Source organism: Triplophysa dalaica, chromosome 9, assembly GCF_015846415.1.
Source record: "Triplophysa dalaica isolate WHDGS20190420 chromosome 9, ASM1584641v1, whole genome shotgun sequence".
In the NCBI taxonomy this organism is placed as follows: Eukaryota; Metazoa; Chordata; class Actinopteri; order Cypriniformes; family Nemacheilidae; genus Triplophysa; species Triplophysa dalaica.
This window is the reverse complement of record NC_079550.1, coordinates 15,995,244-16,009,150: the sequence shown is the minus strand read 5'-3', so window position 1 is coordinate 16,009,150 and position 13,907 is coordinate 15,995,244. Positions and strand designations below refer to the sequence as shown.

The following is a 13,907-nucleotide window of genomic DNA, read 5'->3' as shown; positions in this document are numbered from 1 at the left end:
AAAATAACGTTCCCAGAACAATGCAGGCTGTTTTTTTTAAATAACCAGAAAATAACGTTCCCTGATGGATATTTATTGGTAAATATTTTGCAACCAGAAAGTAATGTTCCCTGATGGATATTAATTTGGTGTTTTAAATCAGAAAATAACTTGAAAACAACGTTCCCTCAGGGTCATTTTTTATTAATTTTTGCAACCAGAAAATAATGTTACCTGATGGTTCTTTTTTTATTTATTACTTAACAACCAGAGAATAACCATAAAATAACGTTCCCTAATGGTTATCTTTGGATATTTTTTAATGGTAAAAATAGTCAAATCTGGTAAACGTCAACGACGTGTGCAAAACAGCTGACCACATGGAATTTATAAATGTGCCCTTTTAATGGTTGAAAATAATAAACTAGTTTAGCGTAATGAAAATAAAATCATAAATATCCTTTTGAGTTTTTTTAGTGTGGTTGTCTGTCACTGTGCATTCTCCGCTCTGCCATGAACTCCCGTCATTTAAAAAATAGGCCTAATGGTCATTTCGTTTTATCTCACGAATCTTATTTCTTTCTTTTTTTTTACAGATTTGAGAGTAAACTTATGTTTTCGTGGTTTTTAGATTGATTTGACACATCTAAATCAACAGACCGTGATGACTAAAACTCAAGGCTTTTGCTTGTTGTATCTAAAGACGATAGCACCGCTATACTTCTGTGGTGACTGGTGAGACAAGAATATTTTTAGGCTGAAGATAATTAAATGTTTATTCTTCTCTCAAAAAAAATCTGCTTTAAATATTGTGTTGAAGTCATTGGTTATTTTATTTCAATATATATAATGTCCGACGTTGAGGTAGGCCTACACACAGTGTGGTTTTATTAGAAATGATACTGTGCTGTGTAAATCGAAAATTAGGCTACTTCAGTAAAGAAAAAGGAGTTATTAGGCTAAAAGAATAATCTAATGCATTGATTTCATCCTCCTATTGTGTTGGATGATGTATTTTATTTTAATAATATCAGATAAGCAATGGATAAAAACACAACCTGGATGTATTCATTCGACTACTGACGTGCAGTGAGGCCAAACAAACCCCTTAACAATATTTAAGGCTAACGTTTTGGCAACATTCCCCTAACGTTTGTTTCTGGTTCCCAAAAAGTTTTTAAGGTTTGTTCTTGGTTATCTTTACGGAAATAAAACGTTAGTTTCATGGTTTTTATAACGTTAGGTCAACGTTAGGCCAATGGGCTAAACCTCTAATATGAAGTGAATGCATTCTTACAAATTTGTTTCATAACTTTGTCTTGAGTATGCTCATCTTGGAAACAAAAAACATTCTTATCATTACAGTGCTCACAAGTTGTTAATGTAAACTTATTTGTAATGCTTTTAAACATGCTGTTAAATAGACAACATTTAATGGTACTGCGGTTTAAGAGCTATACCACGGTTATTAATACACATTCCTAGTTTACATAACTAGGAAAAGTGGGCTAAATAAACGTGGTTTATCTCAGAATGTGAGTGCAACAAAATCATTTAGTCTGGTGACACATGCATATAAAACGTTGCGACCAACGACTGCAGTTTAAACGTCTGTATTTATTTACCTTCTCATGAAACAATTAGAAATGCAGAAACTCAAAAGCCTGACATTTTCAGTTTCACGCCCATGCACGGAAGCTAATGAATATTCATCTCAACTCCGTACTTGTTACATTATGTGATAATTTAATAATTAAGTGAACTTTGAAGTGAATTCTGCTCTTCATTATCTAAAATCTATATCTCCATTTGCATCGTCAAATGTATAGGGTAGATCACACAAAATTAAAATGCAGGTAGCCTTACCTGACTGTACTTCAATAACATGTTTTATGTGTTTGCAAGGTAACATGTTTTTAACACCCATATGCAACACGTTTCTGCGACACCTCTGTATCCAGTGGCCTGACAAATAATCTCTGTCTAATGAAACAACCAGTGACACAAATTTATGAGCGTGAACCTGCTTTATTATTTTCATTCTGAACATTACATTTAAGTTAAAAAAAGTCATTGACAACTGTGTAGTTTTCCGAATCTAGATACCAGATCAGAGTTGTTTGGGGTTGTAAATGGCACGTAATTGTATGGTTATATGATTAGTGGTTTTAAAAAAGTTAAGCACTTAACATTGGCTATTTGTTGCACTTCTTTTTATTGTATGTAAGCAGATTTGTCGATCTGTGTGTGTGTATGCCTTTCCATCATCCATCCTGTCTGCAGCACCTTTTATCACTCTCCACTATTCCTCCACGGTGGTCATTTCTTTTTAGTGTACTGGAAAAACACAAAAAGGATCATACATCTGTTTAAGTTACTGGCAATAAGTGTCTTCTCAGGTGATACAGTATGACGCTTAATAAGCTTACTTTATTTAATATCCAGTCTGCATCAGATATAGCTCTTTGAATCATCATCTGAATCCTCTCAGGGTCGTCCTCGTCTGCATGACTATTGTAGCTCTAAAAACACACATTGGCAGTTGACACAAAGACCTTTAGTTAGAGTTTTTTAATAACAAAAATATCACGTAATTATTGGGCTAACGTAGATGTCACTAAAATAACTGTTGTGTTACATTGTTGGGATTACATGGCAAATAGGAACCGATAGAACAACAACAAGGCCCAACTATACATATGATGGTTTCAATGGTAAACAGCTGATGGCTCATAATAGTGTTGTAAGGAAAGGCGGTAGAAGTACAATTTTTCACATAATAAAGTAATTTTGATTTGACTTTTTTAGGGTATATTGAAGCAACCAAAGGCGTATTCTTTTGTCAATTTGAGTAAAAACTGAAAGTAGTGGTTACCTGTCTGATGGCATGTTTATAGTGTGTTTGCATGGCAGTTGATGGCAGCAGTCTACAGCAGCGCAGCAAATATCGGTACAACTGCGTCGGCGTGCGCGCGAGCTCAGCGCCTACCAGAGGAGACATATCTGATGTAATGTTGACCTAAAAAGTGACTTTTATTAACTTTGACTAAACTAAATCACAACACTGGACGTGTCACGTGATCTTGTGTTATTTAGATCGGGGAATTCGTGTTAAGACATCTTGAACGTGGAGTTTGATATTAAAAAACGAAGGTAAAGGACAACAACCCGAATTACTTCCTGTCTATGAAGTGGAGCGATTCAAAATAAAAGTCCTAATTAAAGTTTTAAGCGCTTTGTGTTTTTAAAGCACAAATTAGATTTTCTCCTGATCAATTCTTTAAGGTATATTTTATGCATTTCTTAAAACTTTTTTATGCTGGGTTTGCTGTGGTGAAAAATAAAAGATTTGGGTGTTGTTACAATTAAAGCAATCGCTTTTCAAACAAATGTTATATAATACTTTAATCCTGTTTTGTGAATGACCATGTGAACACTTATGACAACAATTGTGTGTTGAGTCATTGTGAAATTAGCCTTAATAAACTCTGTGAACAATAGCGTATAAATTCAAAAAATTTGCCTAACTGTTGTGTATTTATTAATGTTTTATTTTATGTCTGTGTATTTGAACTTTAAATCAAATTGCTAAGAGGGGCTTATAAACAGTTGTCATATCTTTACACTGAGTCACTCACTATGTCCAGATGGCAACCCACAATCCCCTCATTTCACCTGGAGATGGTAGTGAAAGCTCTCATTGTTAAAGAAGGGAAAAGCCCCAACAGCATCAAAGTCATTCTTGATGTGTGTACTGATGAAGAATTCCCCACGCGTTAGTGATAACATTGTGCTTGCTTTCAAGATATTAAACCAAAGCACATGCATCTTGGAATAAGAAATGAGAATCTATACACCTGAGATTTTAATGGCGATAGCTCTATCATGGTGTGTGGACTGAAGAATTATGTCCTTGTTTTACGCTCACTAGGTATATAAATATACTAAAATCTTCCAAAAATTAAACAACAAATGATTAATAGTATACTTTAGGAAAATATGCCGTTTCATCTTCACATCGTGCCTTTATAAAATATATCTGTTTGATGTTTTTCTTGGTAGTGGATTACCATGAAAACATGCTTGGCATTTCCAAGTTATTACTGAAACCATCTACTTCCATCACGATTCAGATGAATTGATGTCTGGCATTATTTTAATTGATTACTGTGATAAATGTGAAGTTACAAATAATTTAGGAAGTGTACCATTGATTTGGTTTACACATAGGCCTTCCACGTTTTGGTATAGTGTAGACAAAACTAAAAAGCACACAAGTCATTTATTCTAAAGGAACATGTCTTTTAAATAGCAAACGAGGTAAGATAAGAGGTCTAAACCTCAGTAATGAGCTCAGCTTTCTGGAAACGTTCCCCCAGTCGGCAAAGAGATTTGCCAGCACTTTCCTAATCTGTTTGTACTCTTTCAGTGCACATTCAGACCTTTTGATTAGATCTCAGTGCAGATGTTTACCTGCACCAACAAAAACAAGCTGTCTTCCCTCAATGAGCACCTCAGACACATGTCTAGACTTTGTTAAACTACCAACATATCCATAGCTGCTGTTGGGTTTGTGTTAATCTTAAGAAAAAATCAGACAAATCAGTCATTCCAGTGAATTTCAGGTCATGATCACAAGTTGTGAAAATGAATTATATTTAACATGACAAAAAAGTGAACAAAGGGGTGAAATTAAAATATTTCAGAACCACTTAGTTCAAAGTACTGCAAAATATAACTAATCTTGTTATCCTTAGATGGCTGAACCTTGATAAATTATTGAAATTGAAGTCGAAATTTTGCAAACTGGTGCTCTTTGTAACTGAATCAACACTTTTTTCTGTAAAAAGAAGGACATACAGAAGAGCTTAATTTGTAAGTGACATACAGTAAGGACAGACAGCACATATTTCGTTTTAAATGTCAACATTTAATGAGCTTTACCACAGTACTTCAAATCTACACTCTGAAAAGAGACCAGTGAAACACAGAACATCAACAGAGTGTTTCCGGTTCACATGAATCGTCTGTCTTGCTTGCAGGTCATCGAACTCAGACTTTACATTATATATATGTTGTAAAATGTATCCAAATACCATTAACTCTGAGTATAAACAGCAAATTTCTTATAAAAACTTGACAGCGGATGTAGTACCTTTTCGGTTTAGCCCATATGAGCTTGTATGTATTTGACTCTGCATGTTATCTTTCGTTCGCTTGCTTTAATTTGACATTCCGATCTTAAACAACCTCTCTTGGTGAAGTATACCATGTTAATCATCGTGGGTTGTCCCGCAGGACAAATATGCTGTGTGATCTAACAGTCGGAGAACACTGGGGTGAGAACATGGTAGTTTGAATATGATGATGGGAACCACCTCGAACCAATTGAATTTGAATGACTTTGATTTTTATACAGGGTTTGATAGGAATATAAAAGTCGGAAGGGACATTCAAGTTTTAAATCTCCACGTAGAAATAAAACTGTGGAGGTAAACAACCAAGTCATTAAGCTCAAGAGGTAGAGACCAACAATGTGAATCCATTATATACATATACACAAACAGTTCAGTGTTTCTTTAAAGGAAATAATTAATAATAATAATAATAATTAAAAAAGGGCTCTACTTCAATACTCGTATCCACAGCTCTGCAGCACACAAGACACAATTAACATAATTGCTTGTGTTTTTTGTTTGTTTTGTTTTTATACTGATTTGGATTATAACTTTGTCTACACTTTCTAGTGCAGGGGGAAAGAAAAGAAAAAATATGTACAGTTATATGCAAATCTCAAAAATAAAATAAAATTTCAAAGCCCTAAAAATGTGCAGGCTAATTCAACGTCTATACAGCAGTATTACATTTTTGTTTGGCGATTTTCGTATGTTCTTATTTTTGTAGATTTTTCATTTATTTTCAAATCTACCTGCTACTTACGTATTTACATAGGCCTACCATACTCAGTGGATCATGGGAAAGCATGCCATAGCACATTGAAGAAGAAATAAAAATAATTCTCTAAAAATATATTAAATATTTTCATTTGATTTGTTTTAGTCAAGAGTCTGAGAATGCAGAAAACAGTATGGGAAATATATGCATGTTACAGTGAACCTGCTCCCAATCGCTTTCCAGACCACAAATGATCCCAGAAACTCATTTCATAATCTCCAAGAAATCTTTTAAAGAAAAGGGCTTGGGGGGTTGTTACAGAAGAAGACACTGAACTGACACAAACTGGATCACTATTGTGATGCCAGAGTCAGTTATAAACATGCACAGGGTCCATACATGCGCTCACACAATGGTGTTATCACTTAAGGACTGGTAATAAACCATTATTATTATGGAATGGTTTGCTTGATCTCAGCTTCAACCTATTATCTTTTATCCTTGAGTAATTTTTTGCCTTTTTTAAGTCTTTTTTATTTGGTATCAATCATCTGCATGCTGTGTGTTCTAGGTAGGGTCCAAAATTATTTGTAGCCACTCCTACCAATGGTAAAAGACACGTTACAGTGCAGAAAAATGTCTTCCTCACTGGCCATAAAACTGTATCACCACATTTTTTACTAAATATATTTTGTTGGCTGTTACGACACCTGTCACAAAGAATGAAGATGCACCTGACCGTGGTACTCATTAAGTCACTAAAACATCTTCAATTTCATTTCTCACAGCAGCAAGCCACATTGCATTATTTTCACACGTCAATTTAATCTCATCACGTTTTATTTTCAAAGCCTAGTTTCTCCGGCATTTGGCGTGTCTTAATTTTGGACCCAAGTTCTAGGTTTTCCAGCAGGGAAAGCAGGGGTACAGGTTCAAACAGACATCCCTAAATCTATGTATTACATGTTTTTACATACTACTTTTCAGTAGCAAGAAACAAACGCCTTTCAAGATTTGTCGGTATGCTCTTCTGAACGTGTAGGGACTACCTACTGTGTGGGCCGGGTGACTTCATAAACCTATGATGTTGAGGTATCCACACCTACGCCACCTTCATAGATAATCCACGTTCAGGCACCATCTCGGTGACCAATAGAAAGAACACACAGTGGTGGATTTTGCCTCAGGCCTATGTCTCATACTTTGGATCCTTGATGCTCAAGAAATGCTGTTGCCCAAAAGTACTGGAGGATATGAGAGACAATGAGATAAAAACGAAGATAAATGGATCGAGAAACAAAATGATGATGACAGCAAAAATGGAAGAAAGTCATAAAATGAACATTCACACTACAGCTGAATGAAAGAAATGCGATGAGCCCACTTCAGTCGAACAAGTGGTCACAGTTTTTAGTGGAGGTGCAAGCATGAGAGAGAGAGAAAGTTGCCTTCTTTTATGAACTATGTTTAGCACTGCCGACTTCCGTGAAAAAATAAAGCAGGACTACTTGCGTGCACAGACTCAATGAGTTTTCCTACAGGTATACCACGCAGAGTTCGCCGCCCTGGTGTCCAAAATACATTCAAGTCCACAGGGATCGACTTCGCCTGCGAGGGCACGTGTTCGCTGGCGTCTCGGCGTGCTTCGCGATCCTTCGATTTATGTGGGTACGTCTCTACCGTACACACAAACCAGCCCCCCGTAACCCAACCGACCCTTCCCGTGTCCCGCTTGAACTCAAACAGTAGTGGTTGCTTCTATAAAACTCCATTTAGTATTACAGTACACACACACATCAGCAACATGGCTAATCCTAGACTCCAGTGAAATGCTACGCAGTTTGGGGATGCCCGGGGGTCAGTAGTCCAGGGTGCGTGAGGGGTGGGAGCGGACCGGCGCCGCGGGAGGGATGTCCACCACTACTGTTGTCACCGACGTCCACAGCTACTCCCAAACTAGAGGAGATGGAGGCATCTCGGATGGTTGAGCTACTGTCGAGCTATGGAGGGAGAGAGAGGAGTGTTATTTCTTATTGTGCAGATGTCTCCATCTAGTGTTGAGACGCAGAGGAACTTTTGTAGTGTTTTTATGTGAAGTCAATTGCGTTTGTTGTCAAGTTTTTGTGCAGTAAAATATGTTGATGGGTTGATAACAGCATGGCAAAAACAAAGAAGCAATTAAACACTTTTTGGCTAACAACACCGGAATGAGTTTTATTAAATTTACCTGAATGTTAAAGTATTCATAGTAAAAAATACAAATAAAAAATATCTTTAGTCCATTAAATGGGCTGGGATTTTTTAAGTAAAATTACCAGAACTTTACTAAAAACAAGAAATTCACAAAACGTTTTTAATGAAACATTAAGATAATTCACAGAATTTACTTGAATATATTTATGTTTTGTCATGAGGAACAAGTTGTATTTTTCTTTAGTTTTTCTTAGTTTAAGCATAAATAAGGAACAATACGGGACAAATTACTTTTTACTAATTACTATCTTTATCCTACATAAACCTTGATAAGTTAAGTGACTCAAGGATGGACATGAAACAGCTCTTAATTCATTCAGATTAATAATATTAAATGAAAAGACCAAAGTATTGCAAATGTGAGAAATATACATTAAAGCACAGATTTTTAAATTAGATTTAGAATTTTGATGTCAATTCTTCTGTTGCACACATATATTACACAGATAATTTAATTTATATACTTGAGAACTAACTGTAATTGAGTTTTTTCAAGGGAAAAATAATTGAATTACAGTAACTAATTACTTGGTAACAAAATAAAGTACGCTACATACAAAGAGTATGGTTCCGATATGAAATCACTCAGTTTTTAAAAATGAGACAAAATCATCTTTTTATAATGTAATCGTTTTTTTATTGTGTTAGTTAGCTGTATTTTGTTGAGTTATTATGTCAGAACAAACCAACTGCAGTTTGACTGATAATAATTGGAATGCACAATAAAAAAACATGATTTAAAAAAAATCTCATTTTGGAATCAAACTCATATCTACACTACCGGTCTTCAGAACACAAAATAAGATATTTTGAAGAAAGTTGGTGACAGAAACAGGGGCAGCCTTTCACTTCTATTATATGGATGCAAAACCAATGCAAGTGAATGGGTGCCGTTGCTCCCATTCTTCAAAATATCTTCTTTTGCATTCCGCGGAAGAAAGTCATACAGGTTTAAAATGACGACAGGGTGAGAAAATCATTGTTGGGTGAACTATCACTTCAAGTTTAAAATATTGCTGTATTTCCAGCAATGGAAAAACAAGAAATCATTGCATGTGGTCAGGGCAATTTTCATAAATGTATTACCCTAATGAGAATTTATGGGGCAAATGTGATAAGGCAAAAAAGTGGTTAAGCAAACAGCTTCATATTGAGATGAGATCCGTATACTGACCTGATAAAGCTTTTGAAGGCAGCTGACTGGGGGTTGATACAGAGCGGCACCCGATTCCCCTTCTGCTGCTCCATAATGAACTGATGAATGATCTCTGTGTGTGAGAGAGAAAGAGGAGGGGTGAGCACAGATCAGCCTTCATTACTGTTTACACGTTTTCATGTAGACTGTGATACAGGTATACAGATTTGCCCCGCTGGCCCCCAAGTTCATGAACTCTGAGTTCTTAGTTAGATAAGGATGAGATGGGATTTTTGTTGTATTAGTTGGGTAAGCGGATGTTTAGCAAAGTGACTGGCATACATTAACATGAGTATCACGCTTTAAGGTGCTGTGTGTCATTTTTTTGAAGGCTCTATGACAGAAAGGCAATATAATATGAATATGTCTTCAGAGGTATATAAAGACCTTACATAATGAAGTGTTATGGTTTTATTACCTCAGAATGAGCTGTTTCTATCTACATACACCACGGGTCTCCTTACACGGAATTCTCCATGTTGTTTCTACAGTTCTACAGAACGCGTTTAGTACATAGATTATCTGCTTCGTAAAATAAGCGAAAACATGACAACATCTTAGTTTCGTGTCTCGAAAGGGAGGGGTGGAGTGAGCCGCTGGTTGCATTTCGCAACCTCAACGCTAGATGCCACTAAATTTCATACACTGTACCTTAAACCAATTGTGTTGATTTAAATAAAAAATGATCAAATGTGCAGCAGAACATTTGCGTCTAAATCTGCTCGGAAACATGGAAATATCTGAGTTGCTTGCTTTTTTTATGCTGCTAGGTATGACTATACAATTGACTATTCAGGACATATTCCAGCAGTGACTATTCAGATCAACAGTTTTTCTCAATAGATCTTTATGAAAGATACTGAAGGCAGAACCATGATATAATTAAAAGCTCTCGACTTCGCTTAACTTCCTACCATCTGTAAACCTCAGATACTAACGGATAAACAAGGAAGCTCCTCATGTGCTTCAATCCAAGAGGGGTTTCCCTCCCCTTCCAAACAAGGCTGCCTACCCTAAAGCGCTTTAAGTCTCCAGGCGGTCAGGTCCATCCGCACTGACTAATCCTCCAGTGGAAACACATTGCACACAGGATGGAAGAAGAGGAGGGAGGCTGAAGGGCAGGGTTATTTTAAGCTGACAGCACAGTAAGCCTGCTTTTAGCGACAGACTCTAACTAATACCCGCTGACAGCAGAACGCAAGTGCAGATCCAGGGGCACCAAATGATGGGAGAAACTGGGGGACAAAAACAACACAAGCAGCGGGCATTCTGGAGCAGGGGGTGCCCAGCAGGACTTCTGATTAACACGTACTGGCACATGCTCTCAAATAGGTCCAATACAATTAAGACCGTTAGATTGCTTAAAAATGCAGTGCACAAACTGACGACAGAAAATCAAACTAGCAGACCTACAATATTTGACTCTGCATTGTAGAAGTACTTGAATCAGCCAATGCTTAATAGAATTGAATCGGTATCGACGGAAAAAGGAGCACTTACCTTTGACCTGTCGAACTGATGACAGGTTCTTTTCAAAGCCGTCGTCAAACTTGGGGTTGGTGACAGGTTCGAAGTCACTAGTGTAGACGCGACCAGAGGAAGTGGTGTAGCAACATTTGCACATGCAGGTGTGGTAGCGCAGACGCCCCTCGTCCAGGTACGGGTGCGCCAGTGCGTCCTTCGCAGAGATCCGCTTTGACTGAATGGGGAACAGATTTACTCAAATTGAATTTTCGTTTAAATAAATACAATAGGATTGGCCTTTATGTGAAATAATTTAATATTTAAAGGAATAGTTAACCTTCAAAATTAAAAATGTTGTCATAATAAACCCTTGTTATTTATTTTCTTCTGCCAAACACAGAAGAGATATTTTGAAAAATGTTGGTAACCAAAATCCGTTGGTCTCCTGTGTCTTCCATTGTTTGGATACAAAAACCAATTCGAGTCAATGGGGATGCGTGGTCTTCTGTTACCAACATTTTTGAAAATATATTCTTTTGTGTTCTGCAGAAGAAACAATGTCATACAGGTTTAACATGACAACAGGGTGAGTAAATGATGACAGAATTTTCATTTGAAAGGTGAACTATTTCTTTAATATTGTAGCGTTCCAAAACGTATGCATTACATACATATTGTTTTAAACACCAAATTGAAAGTTTCTTTACTTAGATACCTTTTTGTGGTATATATATTTATAAAAATCATCACAATTATAAGCTCACCACTGTGAAACAGCTTAAGTAAAGAAAGTTTTGAATACAGATGTTTAATGTACTCTTAAAAAGTAAAAAAAATTAGTAGCTTTAAATAATTTGTTTAAATAATATTCAAGATATTTTCCATATAAATCAATATAAATTAATTAGCATATGACTTAGATTTGTATTTAGTTTTCCTTTCCTTTCTGTCGATCTCTCGAAGTTGAGTTGAGTCAGAATGAGGTTTGAAAATGGGAACCTATCATCTCTGATTGTACTTTTAAAAGGCCAATGAACTTGACGAATGGCATGGCATGCCAGTCTCTGCCCCGTGCATACGTGTATAAAAGGAACATGGCGTGCCCATGCATTCACTTTTTATTCTTCAGAACCTGCGAGGCATTAAATGCTGAGCAATATCTCTCTGATCTTCCTACTGGACATTCTATGACGCAGAGCAGCGGACTCGTCCTCTTGTGTTCGACTAATTTCCTAAAAGAGCTGAAATTTTCAATAGCGTGCACATGACACCGGGCATGTCTCGCTGCTGTAATCTTGGATACGGATGCCTCGTCCTAGAACCCGATGGGCACGATACCTAGATCACATGCTGGGCAGCATGCTGAAGTAGAGTTCATTGATACAGCATGCCCACACTGTTGCAGGCACGGGTGGCTGTGTTCCCTTTGGATGCAGCCACGACATCGTCTGCTTCCCGTTCCAGGACGGTACGCAGCGCCATGGGGTAATGGTGATCTAGGGACTCCTATCGACCTCAACCTGCCACATCTGATGCTGCAGACCATCCATGCCCCACCACGCTTACCAAACCTGTCTCTGATGGACGACAGTTGACCGACCCATAGGGGACTCATGCAGGCGCGTGATGAGGATGAGATTTCCGTGGCAGCATTGGAAGGCAACTTGCTGGCATCGGATGCTGAAGACTCCCTGGCTAAAGACTTCAGCCGGTCGAGCCCAGGACGAAGCTGACGCGGAGATGTCGGCTATGCTTTCCCAGGCTGTCGCGAGCATTGCGTTGCAGTGTGCTGCACCGCCTTCCCCACATCGCATGCGGCTTGATTCCCGGAGGTGCATGAGAAGCTCACCCAGACTTGGAATGCCCCCTTCTCAGCGCATTCATGTAAAACGAGCTCCGAAGCCCTTACTTACAAAATGGGGTCAGTTAAGAGATACGTCAACGTACCCCAGGTCGAGCGTGCCGTCGCAATCTGTGTCACCTGGAGGGGTCGACCAATGCTTCCTTCCAAGGCATGCAAGTTCTTCGACACACTGCTGCAGGCAAGCTGTCTCTGCTCTTCCTGCCATGGCCAAGGCTGTGATGCCGTTCGACGAGGGAAGACACGACCCATCTGTAATACAGGAACTGCGCCAGAACATCTCTTATCTCGGTATGGAACTAAACATTTTCAGACGCTCCTGGGACATATGTCATCCCCTTGAGAGCGTGGCACACCGTAGAGGCGTATCTCCAGCGTATTCGTAGCGTCCCCCCTCAGGGGGTTCGCTTCCCAGTGTTCCTTACGGTGCCGGGCAGTTATCTCGTCTCTAGCATATTAAGGCCACCATCTGTACGACCGTTGGTAAGATCCTCTTGACCTGATGCCCTACTACACCACTGGAGGGTTCCGTTTTACAGTAACGCTCACATGAGATTCGCCCAGGTGTCGCTCCTCTGGAAGTCTTGATGCGGCTCAGCGCCATTTCGTATATTGTGACCCCCATTCTGTATCGACACAATGTCGAGAGACCGAGAGAAAGGGAACCTCTCGGTTACGGATGTAACTTGCGTTCCTTGATGGAGGGAACGAGACGTTATGTCCTTCATGTTACAACGCTTCGCCGTCCGCTGCAGCGACCGAGAATCCCTCTCAGATTCCTCAGCCCAAAAGGTGAATGAATGGGCACGCCATCTTCCTTTTATACCCGTATGCACGGGGCGCCACGTTCAATGGCTTTTTAAAAGTACAATCAGAGATGTTTGGTTCTTAAGTTAAACCCATTCTGTCTCGACACAACGCCTCATTCCCTCCCTTCCAAGACGTTTTTTCCCCTTACAATAAGCATTTTTTAAAGTTTTAAAAACACGACTCCTACTTACTTCTCTCCTCCCAAATGGAACTACGTCAACAAATGAAAGCAATTACATGGGACTGTCGAGTTTATAACTTGTGCAAAGACCAACTTAACATCTTTAAAGACATAAAAAAATTATAAAAGCAATGTAGCATAAAAAGTGCTAAGTAAAGCAGAAATCCATCAAATTGCATGAAAAGAATGAGGTTGACGTGTTTTGCCAGACAAACTGTGGTATCTGCTTTAGTTTCTAATGTTTAAGAATGTTAGCGAGGTTAAACAAA

General features: G+C 38.3%; 2 protein-coding genes across 2 annotated transcripts in view; both read right to left on the bottom strand.

Annotated features, from left to right (window-relative positions):
- Positions 1-2,175: 2,175 nt before the first annotated feature.
- On the bottom strand, positions 2,176-3,182 carry lyrm9 (LYR motif containing 9). Its single transcript, XM_056757222.1, has 3 exons — positions 2,855-3,182; positions 2,409-2,501; positions 2,176-2,316 (listed from the first exon to the last, which is right to left on the bottom strand). Exons 1-3 carry the CDS (start codon positions 2,978-2,980, stop codon positions 2,299-2,301), a joined length of 237 nt encoding a protein of 78 aa, XP_056613200.1. The 5' UTR covers positions 2,981-3,182; the 3' UTR covers positions 2,176-2,298.
- A 4,087-nt stretch (positions 3,183-7,269) lies between these two features.
- The window catches only part of nlk2 (nemo-like kinase, type 2), a 60,814-nt gene continuing 54,176 nt past the window's right edge, over positions 7,270-13,907 (bottom strand). Inside the window, exons 9-11 of the mRNA XM_056756907.1 lie at positions 10,823-11,021; positions 9,302-9,395; positions 7,270-7,874 (exon numbers count right to left, since the gene is read on the bottom strand). Coding sequence (XP_056612885.1) covers positions 7,820-7,874; positions 9,302-9,395; positions 10,823-11,021 — 348 coding nt within the window. The 3' untranslated portion in view covers positions 7,270-7,819. The remainder of the gene's footprint in view (positions 7,875-9,301; positions 9,396-10,822; positions 11,022-13,907) is intronic.